This window comes from Tamandua tetradactyla, chromosome 7 (genome assembly GCF_023851605.1).
Source record: "Tamandua tetradactyla isolate mTamTet1 chromosome 7, mTamTet1.pri, whole genome shotgun sequence".
Taxonomy (NCBI): domain Eukaryota; kingdom Metazoa; phylum Chordata; class Mammalia; order Pilosa; family Myrmecophagidae; genus Tamandua; species Tamandua tetradactyla.
The window spans coordinates 30,658,999-30,673,062 of NC_135333.1; the positions used below are offsets into that span (position 1 = coordinate 30,658,999).

The following is a 14,064-nucleotide window of genomic DNA, read 5'->3' on the forward strand; positions in this document are numbered from 1 at the left end:
GCACTCACAGCAAACGGGGTTTATTTAGCGTGTGGCCTGGAGTTCTCTCTATAACGTGTTACCCATAGTTTTTCTAGCCAATCTGCAATAGCTACCAGAGGACCTGGCACTTAGATAGGCTCAGTAAACCCTGAAGGAAGGAAGGGCCGGGCACAGGCCACAAAAGTGAGCTCTCTACTGTGGATGAGCGACTCTGATAACCGGGCTCTGAGAGGCGGAGCAGGTGGCTGTAGTGCAGGCCTGTGGCTCACGCTCACCTGTTCACAGGTGACTGCACCTTCACCAAGGTGATCGCTCTTTGGGTCAAAGACAAAGGTCTCAAGAGAAGTCACAGGGGCCCGAGGCGCATCAGCCCCCTCTGTCTGGAATCACCCTCTCAAGTATGGCCACCTCTGCAATCCATTATCTGAGGAGAACTTAGAGTTAAGCTCGCATCCTTTTCCACAGCAAGAGACATCGGCATATCCCGGATCCCATAGGCGAGCAATCCACCCCTAACCATCTCCGTGTACTGCTAGAGGGCTCAACTGGTCAGAATGAACAAATTTCATCAGCCTCTCTCAGTTCAAGATTCTTGACCTTTTAAGGTACTCTGGGGCCAGCCAGTCTGTAAAATACCAATTTGCTGACAATTTCCTTTAAAGAATCATTAGCGAGTCAATAGTGCACCCTCAGAGAAGGGAGAAAGACAGAATCTCCTCAAACATGACTCAACCATCCCAAACCAGGCCCCACTGACCATCTGACAAATCGATCCACCCTCCTAGGAAATTACTGCGCCACACAAAACATCCCAGCAATGATATCTAAAATAGAAAATTCAACACATACCCCAAAACAAACACAAAGACAGTGGCCTGGACAAAAGAAGAGCAGGGGCAGGGATCTCAGCTGGTGGGCTTGTTACCTAACCAACCTTGTCACCCCAATATCAGTTAAGGTCCCCTGTAGCGCCCCCAGGAATACAAAATGACTCTATGCTTCCTGAGATAGTCACTACAGCCTGTGTGCCAGGCTCTGGGCTAGGCCCCTGGAGATACACAAGCAACCAGGGAGCCCACAGACCAGGCCCTCCATCTAGAGATTTGCCACTGGAGAGGGGAGCAATGGGTCCTGTCTCCCCTGACCTGGAGAGTCAGGCACATGGAACTTTCTGCTCCATCCTAAGTGAACTGAGACAAACACACAGAACTAGGAGGCAACGAACAAGATGGGACAAAATGAGGACCTAGGGGCCACACGGTTCAGATAAATGAAGAGCTATCTTATCCACAGGGCCAGACAGAATCCACATGGTCTCAGGGGCAGACCCCAGAAGGACTTCAGCTTACTATAAGAAAGATTTATAACAGGCAGAGTCTTCAAAGGTGGGATGATGGCCTCAGAAAGCAGACAACAGAAATGGGCAATCAGAGGCCGGGCAGCCTCTTAACAGCAGAGCAAAAAAGAGCTCAGAGCAGCATGAGTCTCAAGGGTCCCTCCAACTCTGAGATGCTAGGCTTGCTTTCCTCACTGGCAGCTTCTCTAACTCAAAGGTGCCTGGACAGGAAACTGGAGATCAAGAGACCGCTCTCCACCCAGCCTCTCCTCCAGTGTCCCTCCAGAACCCACAACCATAACATCACATCTCCAAGAGGCCACACTCAGAGAGAGGAGCTGCTAAAGTGTACTCTGCCAGCAGTTCCTGGGCCAGGCATCCTCACAAGTTCCTGGCCGCACGTGAGGCAGAACTTCTGTAGGGCACATGGGGCCATAGGAGATTTGCCCTCCTCTGACAACTTCAGCCCTAAAACTGGCCTCACAGCCTCATGCCCACTTTACTACTCAGAAATGCTCTGGTTATCTGGAAAGACTGAGCACATTCCGTATTTCAGATAACCGGCAGGTGAATGTGTTCAACTTAACTTCAACCCCATTAAAATTAATTTTAAACTTCATTTTGACCACTCTGGACAGAAATCTCCTCTGCTCAGTAAATTGAGGCCATGGAACATCCTTTCCCCCTTTTCCAGTGACTGGTGGCCATGGTGGACAGTAACAGGCATGGTGTGCTACAACTGCAGGCGGCAGATGACCTGCCCCTCTGTCAATGGCTCCAGACACCAGAGCTGTCACACATGGTTTTCTGTCCTTTGCTGACACTTTTTGCTGCTTTTGCCAACTCATATGCCATTTCTGATCTCCCTCCTATTCTGGTTTCTTCTGAATGCCTTTATTTTTGCTAATGGATTAGCTCTTGCAACTCCTGGATCTGCCTGTGAGCCAGGAGTCCTGTGGGCAGCCAGCCGGCCTTGGGGTCTCTTTGACCCCGTATCTGAGGCCCTCAGCTGTGTACATCCTGCTGTGCTCCCTCTACTTGGAAAGATATTCCACTTTAGGCCAGATTCCAGGAAGCTGAAACTGGGTGAATGAAACATCAGTCCCTAATTGTTTCTTTCATGCATGTAAGATCTGTTTCCTTAACAAGAGTACATACCTTTTCAGGCGAGGAACTTGTCAGCCTCCACTTCTACAAGCCTGGCACAGAATAATACCCGGATCCAGAGACCCAAGTGTGAGTCTGGCCTCTGGCAGTTACTATCCAGGCAATCTTGGGCAAGTTCTTTAGCCTGCGTGGCTTCTTTGTTTTGTTTTGTTTTCTTTCACATTCGTAACATGAGAATAATATATACTGCACCAGGTAACTGGGAGGTGAGAATGAGCTAACAGTGATGAAAAACATTTGGTAAAACTGTGAAGCTGCCACACAAATATTATTAACAAAACACTGACTGAACTCCAGGACGCCCCCTGTACCTCTGCTCATGGGGTTAAGTGTGTCTTCTCTCCTCGGGACAGGCTGGCCAGCTCCCCAGGGCTGCTGTGGTCGGTCACCTTTTCGAACTGCTCTTATTCCCCACCACAGTGGAACACCAAATGTACTTAAAGGGGCTGGTTTCCACCCTCTTCCATCTTCCTGACCTTGCACACCCTGGGGTGTACACTTCAGTGTGTGTGAATTACAGCCCCTCCCACATGTATGACATCCTGAGCAGGAAGACCCAAGCAAGTCACTTTACCTCTCTGAGACTTGGTCTTCTCCACACAAAATGGGAACACATGGAACACACTATCAAGTCACAGATTCACGAGATGAGTACAGGTTATTTATACATCCTTCCCCCTAATGCCACAAAAATAAAAGTAAATGGCGTGGGGGAGAGGAGTTGTAAACCTTCAAGGACAAAGAGAACGTCAAGAAAAATTCTGGAAGATGAAGTGTGGCCACCAGCCTGGGGGTGGGGGAAACCAAGGAGAAAGAACCCCCAGAAGTCTCAGAACTTAACCTACCAGACAGCTCGGACAGCCGTGGGGTAAATGTGAAAATGGGAAAACTGGCCAAAAAGTCTCAATATGGAGCTAGTGGGAAAAGAGGCTGAAACGGCGCTATCCTCAAGGAACTTGGCCGTGATGAGGAGACTCGTAGAAAATACAGCAATTAAATCTGAATCGGGAAAGTGAGATGTCCCCTCACAGCCTGCTCTAGTCTACCAAAGCTGCCAGAATGCAACACACCAGAGATGGATTGGCTTTTAATAAAAGGGGATTTATTTAGTTAAAAACATATAGTTCTTCAGAGCAAAGGCAGCTAACTTTCAACTGAGGTTCTTTCTTACATGAAAGGCACAGGGTGATCTCTGCTGGCCTTCTCTCCAGACTCTGGGTTCCAACAACTGTCCCCAGGGTGATTCCTTCCTGCATCTCCAAAGGCCTGGGCTGAGCTGTGAGTGCTGAGATGAGGGACGCTGAGCTGCTTGGGCTGTGCTAGGTTGCGCTCTCTCTTAAGCTTCCAGCCAATTAAATCAAACATCATTCATTGCAGCAGGCACGCCTCCTAGCTGACTGCAGATGTAATCAGCAACAGATGAGGTTCACATGCCATTGGCTCATGCCCACAGCAAAAGAACTAGGCACTTTCACCTGGCCAAGTTAACACCTGAACCTAACTACCACACAGCCCTTCGTCTGCTCTGTGCCCATAACTCGGGTGCCCTGCTTTACTTCCCAGGAAGATGAGAAAATTCACCTCTGTGAAACAGGACAAGCATCATGAAGTTTTCATGTTGTGTCTGCCCCTACCACTGCCCAAAAATGGCAGAGAAAACGTCTGTGCTTTACCACCCAATTGGCAAGCCCAGAAGTTTTAAGCCCCGTTTTTTTAAAATAAAAAACAGTCAATTTTTTAAAATAAAAAAAGAGTAAAGCAAACAAATAGATAAAAAGGAACTCAGAGGATAACAGGATAACACAGGAAACAGAAAAAAACTGTCATTAACATTACTAGAGAGAAAAAAGAGGATATACTCAATCCAATAGCCAGAACAGTGGGTTGTTAAAAAAAAGGAACAAGGGAGAGCTCCTGACATTTTCAATACGATAAAGGAATAGAGAAGTACAAAAGTAAAGATTAAAAATAATAATAATAATAAACACCTCCTAAGAGGCAGAACAAAAGAAAAGCTGGAAAATTAGAAAATCCCAGGCTCAATCTACAAGTGCAACAGTCAACTAGCAGGAATTCCAGAAACGGAGAATGGAAAAAAGTAAAGAGGAATAAATTACCAGAGAAAGGTACAAACAAATTTCCCCAATTCAGAGATTTTCAGAACACTGGGGATAAAGACAAAAGCCTAAAAGTGAGAGAAAAAAAGGTGGGAGCATACACAGGCATTAAGAATTAGAATTCCAGCAGACTTCCCCAAAACAACACTGGAAGCTAAAGGGCAGTGAAAACATGCCTTCAAAATTCAGGAGGGCGGGCCACGGTGGCTCAGCAGGCAAGAATGCTTGCCTGCCAGGCCAGAGGACCCGGGTTCGATTCCTGATGCCTGCCCATGTAAAAAAAAAAAAAATTGGAAGGAGAGTGATTTCCAATTCAGACCTGTCCTCCTAGAGGAACACCAATCAGATGGTACACTAAAGCACTCTCAGACGATTTTCACATTTCAAAAGATAGCATTTCCCTGAACCCCTTTTCTCAGGCAGCTCCTGGAGGATGCACTTCAAAAGGAGAAACCACAGAAGAGGAGGAAATGGCACCCAGGGAACAGGTGAACCAGCACCAGGCAAGTGAACAGAATTCTCAGGGCAGCAGCTGGGCACAGAGAGGTGGCAAGGGCAGCCCATCCAGACTAGCGAGAGACAAGGGCTCCAAGAGAAACGTCGCCAAGGGGGAAAAGAGTGATGATAAAGTAACTATCTATGTTAAAGTGCTGAAGAGGGTTTTTGTGGTGTTGTTTTTTTAAATTCAATTGAAGTAACTGGAAATAAATTTCTGATAGGTACACAGGAAACTGAGCAATCTAAAAAAAAAAAGAAACCACAGGAGAAAAAAAACAAAGTTGCACAAAACAAAGAACTGTAATCTCAGACAGGATCTGGCAAGGCTTAACTTTGAGCAACATTTACAGAGATATAATAATACAAACACTGAATACAGACTTAGAAAAACACTGTAATATCACCACATTGAAAAGATGAAAGAAAAAAAATCCATTTGTGTGTATTTATGGGGATAGGAGGTAAGATACCTAAATCAAAACCTTCTATAGTAAGATATCACTACATAACACTATGTAAAACTTAAAAAGCAAGAAACTGTATAAGCTTGTTTTATAAGTCATTCTGGAAAAATAAAGAATAAACAATTTAAGGGTCGAAAGTGATTGCCTTTGGGAGCAGGGAAGATTCGGGGCAGTTTTGCTACAGATCCTGTGCATGTATTACTTCAATGAAAGTTAAATTTGGTTTGTTTCTGTTTGCTTGTTTTAAGCAGAAGTTTATTAAAGAAAATCAAGTGCTTGTGAAATGCCCTGCACAGAGCCCGGCTCTATGTCCGCCTTCAATGTGGGCTGGCTGAATCTGAAACGTGAGCTCTCAGCCCAAGGGACTCTGCTCCAAATGCATCCCCCTGTCAGAGTCCATGTTTCCCTCTCTGTCTTGGGGCCCTGAAGAGGAAGGGCAGAAGTGGGGTGGGGGGGCTTTTCCATCCTAAGGGACACACCCATCACCAACTCTGCAGGGACAGTGCTGTGGACAGCTGTCAGCACTCCTAGCTCAGAGAACAACAGGAGAGGGTTGAAGACAGAGCAGAGGCGCTAAGGGCAAGGTATGGGTCGAGCCACCGACTCAGATGCCAAAAGCTGGTCGGCTCCGGGGCAGCCTGAGCTTCACAGCAGCTGCTGTACTGTTCGTAAACTCCCTCTGAGAGGCCCAGGCTGAGGGGACAATGGTGTTGCTAGGAGATATGTTACAAATGGCAGCCAACTTTCGGCAAGGAGTTTTACACGTGGGCTAGGAGGAGGTAGGAATCAGGCAGGGCCCAAACAAACAGGAATCCAGAGTGGGGGTGCCCACCTGCCATACCTGCTGCCACCTCTCGGGCAGGGACAGAGGCTCCCCCTGGCTGTGACCACCCCCTTCTGCCATTTTAGAGCCCAAAAGAGAAGGGATCCTGAACCTGTCCCTCGCCCTCACAAAAGGCTCGCCTAAAGATGGGCATGCCCCCACCCCCGGCAGAAAATGGCCTTTTGCTTCTGAAGGTACAAGATGGACAAAGGCTATACCTGAACAAGTATACTGTAGGCAAGGCTTACAGCTGAGTGGAAAAGGATTCCCAGCCTCCTCCTTTCCCAACCCACCCTTTACGGTCCCTAGGATACTTGGAAGTTTCCTGGGGGACCCTGCTGCTTCCATCACCAACAGTATCAGATATTAGCACCTGGTTCAACTCTGAGCAAGCCCCACTGCCTTGCCCTGGTGTCCTTGTCTGAAGAGCCCACAGCCTGGAGGAGGGGTGCTGGGAATTCAACAAGGCCTACGTGGAAGAACGCAAGGCACACAGCAGGCATTGAATCAAGTCCCTTATCCATTCGAAAAATGCAGAGCGCACACCTGCCGTGTGCCTGGCTCTGTCTAGGCCTGGGATACATGACTAGTTCTTGCTTTCATGAGCCAAGAGAATACTATGGAAGACAGACACTGCACACAGGAGCAAGGCTCTGAAGGACCTGGGGGGCTGGTCTCTCTGAGGGGATGACACTAGAGCCAAGGCTGAGGAGCCAGCCATGCGCAGAACAGAAGAGCCTTCCAGGCACGGGGGAAATGGCCCCCACCAAGACCCAAGGCTGGGAAATGGCTGATGTGCTCAGGACAGAAAGGAGAGCAGTGTGGCTGGAGAAAAGGCCCAGGGAGACACAGGGCACAGCAGGGGCGGGACGAGTGGGCTATTGTGACATGCCTCCATTTCCCTCCCATGTCCAGAGGCAGTTTCTGTGTCTAGTGAGTCTTCAGGGATTCACAAGGTTCAAAGTGGAACAGGAAGAGAAGCTCCAGGTTCCTGGGGGGCGAGCACACTGTACCCTGACATCCATGAAGCTCAGGGACAGGGGAAAGCCCTCTGAGACAGGGACGTCACCTCACCCAAACCAGCAGGGCAGGCCTGGGGAGGAACAGGAAAGCGCGCCCCTGAGAAGGGGTGGGCTTCAGAGCAGGGACTCTGAAGTAAGTGAGGGCGAGTTCTAGGAGACAGATTTAAGGTCCCTCCTCGCCATTGCTGGCCAGTGACCCCCCTCTACCCAGAGAGTTTTCTAACCTGCAATTTTCAGACATTTCAGATTTCTGTGTATCAACAGTAAAAATAAAACCTAAAGTTCTCTGTCAGACCTGCAAGGCTGTTTTTGTTTCCTGTTTTTGCCTCTGGGTGCCATCTCCTCTCCAGCCACTGACCTCTCCTCTGGCTCTGGCCAGCTCCCCACACAGCCCTCTGACAACCTCCCAGCCTAGCCCACTTGCATAGCCCCTTGCTCTGTACACTGGCTATCCTCTGCTTGAAATGGATGCTAATCCCCAGCTTCCATGTGACAAATGCCAACTCATTCTTTAAGTCTCGGCTCCACTGTCCTCTCCTCCCTTAAACCAGGCAGCCAGGCCTCCATCAGAGCGATTCCCTATTCCTCTGTGCTGGGAATCCTCAGGCGTGTACACGCTCCTGGAGGGCAGGGGGGGCGAGGGTTGGCTTCACCCTTTTGCAGCCCAGAGCCTAGCACAGAGCCTGGCATGCAGTTGGAGCTCCGTACAGAGAGAGTGATGTTTCAACTCCACACACAAGAACCAAGGCCCCCAGAACTCCCCATCTAGGGCAGCACAGCAAAACACCTCAGGGCATGAGCCCTCAGAATTAAGACACCTGGGGATGAAGGCCTGGTCCAACTCCTGGCTTATCCTGGGATAAACTCCTTATACTTCTAACCTTGGTTTCTATCCACGAACAGATCTGCTGTTCAGATTTGCTGCCCTGACCCCCACCAGAGATGCCAGAACTGAGAAAACAGACATAGGTGGGGCCCAGCTTCCAGGCCACCTGTAAAGGTGTGTTGAGATGCCCTATGACAAAGTGCCTCTATAAGGTGAGACGACTACCTATCGGCTGCTACCCGTAGATCTGGCCTGGATGGAACCTGAAATGTGTAAAGAAGTGAGGGGCTGATCAAAGCAGATCTTCCTGAGGCCCTGAGATCCCTCCAGGAGGAAGTCAGGGAGAAGATCTCCTGGCTCCCAGATGCTAGCAGGAGAGGGCGGGGTGTGCGGCCCACCCAGCTGATGCCAGGGCACCAGGCCCACCCACTCCCCTGCACCTCTCGTGCTCAGCCCGCACCCCACACTCACCCTCATAGCAGTCGCGCACCGTGCCAAAGTACACATAGTACTGGTCGTTGGTGAAGAAAAGGAGGCTGAGCCAGGAGTCAAAGGCATAGATGGGCACGATGAAGAGGATGCGGACGATGTAGCGCTGCTCATTGGGGCAACTGTAGCAGCGCAGGTGCATGTAGATCTGTGGGCAGAGGAGGTGGTCCGGCGTCAGGCCCTCACTGACCCCACGTTACACTTCCCACCCCAACAGCCCCAGCCCTCTGCTCCATGAGGACCTAACAAGGGAAGGCATCACATTTTGACTTCTAGTTCTGACATTCAGTAGTTCTATGAGCTCACACAAGTCCCTTAGCCCCAGGGCTTGGAGTCCTTTCTCTTAAAATGTGGATAAGAGAACTTCCATCCTCAGGTGGTTTATGTTCATGCACAAAGGGCATGCAAAAACCCTGAAGAGGGCATGGCAGCAGAGCCTACCGCCAACCCTTACAGCTGCAGGTGATTATGAGACCACACCCCAAGACCATCTAAATCACAGTCCTCAGAAGGAGGCCAGGAGGATCCCAATGCAAGCCAGCTGGGACCTGCCAGTGTGTGGCATGGAGGAGGCCCTGCCTTCCTAACAACCTGGTATCTTGGGGGTTTTACTGCAAGTACACTGAGCTAAATGACAGTCTGGGTTGTAGCTGGTCATGCCCAGTCTCCTAACTTATAGAATAGAGGGAAAGACAGATGGAGGAACTTTGATGTCTCTGAAAGCAGAGGGGCTTCCTGGCTGAGTGACCTACTGGCCAGTGAAATTTTCTTCCTCTGCCTTTTCCCATCTGTTAAAGAGAGGCAGTATTGCCTGTCTTACTGGGAAATTGGGAAAATGAAGTGACATTTCTGGATTAAGGCAGTTAAATATCCAGTGTGACTTCCCCCCACTTTCTTGAAAGATGGGTAACCAACCTGCCCTGGCCTGGGCTGTAAGTGAGAAATCAACTTCTTGTATGTTAAGACCTTGAAACTCAGGATTTATTTATTACAGCAGCCTTGCCTTCAGTGGCCTGCCAGAGGATCTTTAGGGGCTCCCTGGCTCAGGGCTCCTAAGTGGCCTAGGTACCTGGTGGCAGGTGATGAGAAGGGCTGTCCACACGAAGACGCCTGAGATGGCCTGGGCGGCAGTGGTCATCAGGAACACGGGCTGCTCCATGGCCGTGGGACTGCCCTCAGGGACGGCTGAGACACTGGGTGAGGCTGCTGCGGTCGTGGGCGAGGCTGGATCCGGGGCCAATACAGCCCCCCTCACCGTCATGATGCCGGCAGCAGGGGGTTCCCCAAAAGGTACCCTTGAAATAAGCAACGCACCAACCTATGGAGAGGAAAGCACAACTTTAGCCCCTTCCGGGGGAGTGGAGGGCTAGCCCCTTCCAGGGGGAGTGGAGGGGTTGGTAAGAATCGTCTAGGTGTTAACATTCACCTTCTAAAACATCCGCACTCTGACCAAGTGTTGCCCCAGACCCAGCCATCATTCTGTCCCCAATCACCATCACCCCAGATCAATGCATCAGGCTCCTGACTAGTCTCTCTGCAAGGCCCTTTCCCCGGCTGTCCCTCTGTCAGCCACATGGTTTGCCCCCACACTTCCTTTAGGCCTCAGCCCTGACCACGCACTTGTCCTTGGCAACCCCTTAGGCACTCCTGACACTTTCCCTCTTTGTTTTTCTCTAGGACACTTACTAGCATCTGTTCAACTAACTGTTACTCATATATTTGTTTGCTATCTGCCCCCAACATTTTAAGACAAGCTCTGCTCTGTCCGCTAGGCCTCCCCAGTTTCTGGGGGCATCTAGAAGGCTTCCAATAAATCCCTGCTGAATGTGTACAAATTTACACATCTGCTTTAGCGAAATCATTTTATTGCTGAGGCCCTCTCACCAAAGGGCTCCCCCTGCTTTCCTCTGCCACATCCCCAATTTCCCAAATGACTGACACACGTTCCCCACCATCCAGCTGCTGTGTCCTGGAGATTCAGCAGCTCTTCCTCACTCTGAATACCTTTGGAACATTCCTCATGAACTCAACGCAGGTGCCACCCTGCCTAGAAGCCTGTCTGTGGACTGGCTCCGGTTAGATCCTTCTAGCCATGCTACATGCTCCACTGTCACACACAGCGCATAGACTGAGCCTCCAGAGACCACACACTCTTGCAGCAAAACCACATGTCCAGCACTGAGCCCAGAATCCAAATCACTGTAATGCTTTTTTTTAAATCTCCCCCCCCCTTTATTTTAAAATGAATTTGAAGATCCTCATAGATATGCAAGGCATAAAATAAGGGGTTGATAACAACAACAACAAAAATGCATGGAAGAAAGAGCAGGCCGTGGTGGCACAGTGGCCGAGTTCTCACTTGCCATGCCAGAGATCCGGGTTCAATTTCCGGAGTCTACCCATAAAGACAAAATAAAAGGGAGTTGAGGAAAGTGGCATCAAGGAAATGTTACTCTAGGAAAGTAAAGCCAAGGTCTACAGGATGCAGGGGAGGAAATGGGGGGGACACGGGCGGGACTCAGAAGGCACAGAAAAGATGCAAGGGAAACACAAACGGGATACAGGCAGGCATTCATAGGCAGGCATTGGGGCTCAATTCGTTACCCCAGGCAGGCTCTTGCTTTAGCCCTAAGCTTCCTACTGGCTGGTGATGACGTCAGGGCCCATGGAACAAAGAAGTGATTTCACATTGAAAAGTAACCCAGATGCTGTCTTATAAAGAACTACTGTTAGGGCTCTCTTCAAAAGTTTACAAACAAGAGCCAATATCAGGCCAGAGGCTGGAACCACTTTCAGAAAGAAAGCCGGCACCAACAGGATCCCCTGAGGGCCTGCTCTGGGGAAAGCTGGGCTGGTCACCTCCTCTCCCCACCGCCTTAGGGTGTACCTGTCAGTGCTGCCACCTGTTGACAAGCTGGTAAACACCACCCACAGGGTCACTGAGTCTCCTGTGGCGAATGACCTGGAAGATTGACATCCCAAATCACAGACTCTAGAAACACATGAAATGCAACCAGAAGGGCGTCTGACACACTGACAAAGGGGACAGTCTTTAAAGAAGCGAAACAGATCATGTGGACACTGCAGGAAGAGTCCTGGCTGGAGCCCAAATCCCAGCTTCACCACCACCTGGAGTGCAAACCCATGGAGGGCTGCCAGACCAAATACCCTAAGTTTGACCACCTGGGCCTGAATCCCAAGGTTAGACCACATAAGTCCTCAGGGCCCCTTCCTCCTCTGAGAGCTGGTGCTCTCACCTGGGAAATACCAGCACAGGGGGAAGGCATTGCTAGGCCTTCCCATGCATGACGCCAACAGGTTGACCCCGAGATATAGAGACCCCTGTGCCCATGGGTTTCCCAGCTCTGCCGCCTGCTTCTCTCCAACCTCTCCAGTATCCTCCATCTCCATCTACACCACGTCTGCTGTTAGCCATATGTTTTTGCCCCACAAGAGCGTTTTACATGTCTATTTTCCTATAAAAATAAATAATCTCTAGCCCAATAAATGATCTAGAGTTGGATCTAGACAAAAACTCAAAAATGGAGAAGGCAACTATATAAAGAAACTCAAAAATGGAGAAGGTATCTATATAAAGCCTGGTGGCAAGCTTTGAAAATGAGACACAGTGACAAGTCTAATAATAGCTCCTGTAAGTATGGCTGCAAAATTGAAAACCAGTGCCAAAAATAATCCTTGACGAAAAGAAGATGCAGTTGTAAATCATCATCTTAGTCTAGCATCCCAAATTAAATGAATAAACACAGGGACTTGTGGAGGGGCTAGAGGAAGTACAAATACCCTCTAAATCATCTCCCAAGCAAGAGGCTGGGGGTTGGGTGTCCATTCTTGACTTAAGGCAGTACTAGGAAGCCCTCTGAGTTGACTCCCTGGCTGAGGGGCAGCTGCAGCAGCTCTGAAGCCACCACACGGAGCAGACACTGGACAGGTACATATTTCCATTTACAGGCTCTGGGTGAGGGCTTCAGGCTCATTTATTCTTTAGACGAGCACAGTGACTTCCAGGAGCCCTGGAAGGTTTAGGTGTCAGGATCCTGAGTCTATGATTTCGAAGAGCACGTTAAGTCACTTTTGCTAATATTAAGAAAACCCTCGGATCATATGGTACTACCCTGGGGAGCTATAAATCTGAGTTCTGCACAGGGAGCCCATAATAAGATGAGAACCTTTAATCCTGTATAGCTTAATGTAATGCCAGGATACATCCCAGAGTATATTAAGCAGATAATCAAAAGTACTGGCAAAGTTCCTTGAGGGATGGGAGAAAAATAATGGAGCTATTAAACTTTACCACTGGAGTAAAAGGGGGAAAAGAGTGTAATAAATAAGGTAACAGTGCCTCAGAGAGTTCAAATAGAGCCAAGAGGCCACATTGGAGGTCACTCTTATGCATGCTTCAGTTAGACACTGCTACCTATCATAACTTGCCAAACCCCAGACAAAACCATTCCTGCTAATCCTAAAGAATACCTAAGCAATTATATAAGATTCTACAAAGGTTCCATGCACTGGGGTAACTTTCCAAAACCTACAACCTCCAGAAGGGTCCCTGGACCAGATAAGTCCTGAAATGCAGAGGGGTTAACCTCTCCAGAATATCAACTAGTCCCATCCCCCTATCCCATATTATCGACAGCCCCTTATAACACGAAAAAGTTAGAATGGGCATAGTCCAAATACCCCTAAAGAGTGGAGGAAAGTGCAACAGGACTAGATACAAAAACTCAAAAATGGACAGCACAATAATACCTAATTGTAAAGTATTCATGTTAAAACACTGAATGAAGCTGCATCTGAGCTATAGGTTTTTGTTTTGTTTTGTTTTGTTTTTACTATTATTACTTTTATTTTTTTCTCTATATTAACATTCTATATCTTTTTCGGTTGTGTTGCTAGCTCTTCTAAACCGATGCAAATGTACTAAGAAACGATGATCATGCATCTATGTGATGATGTTAAGAATTACTGATTGCATATGTAGAATGGTATGATTTCTAAATGTTGGGTTAATTTCATTTTTTCCGTTAATTAAAAAAAAAAGAGAGAGAAGGGGTAATTGGAGCTGAAGGGATACAGACTGTGCAACAGGACTGGATATAAAAACTCAGAAATGGACAGCACAATACTACCTAATTGTAATGCAATTATGTTAAAACATTGAATGAAGCTGCATGTGAGGTATAGGGTTTTTTTTCTCTCTATTATCGTTTTAATTCTTATTCTGTTGTCTTTTTATTTCTTTTTCTAAATCGATGCAAATGTACTAAGAAATGATGAATATGCAACTATATGATGATATTAAGAATTACTGATTGTACA

The 14,064-nt window shown here is 48.3% G+C and overlaps 1 protein-coding gene across 4 annotated transcripts in view; it reads right to left on the reverse strand.

The window, feature by feature from the left end:
* Positions 1-14,064, reverse strand: part of TMEM184B (transmembrane protein 184B) — a 57,359-nt gene that overhangs the window by 18,920 nt on the left and 24,375 nt on the right. For all 4 annotated transcript variants that reach the window (XM_077168819.1, XM_077168818.1, XM_077168817.1 and 1 more), the window contains exons 2-3: positions 9,794-10,042; positions 8,707-8,872 (exon numbers count right to left, since the gene is read on the reverse strand). In XM_077168819.1, coding sequence (XP_077024934.1) covers positions 8,707-8,872; positions 9,794-9,985 — 358 coding nt within the window. In that variant the 5' untranslated portion in view covers positions 9,986-10,042. The remainder of the gene's footprint in view (positions 1-8,706; positions 8,873-9,793; positions 10,043-14,064) is intronic.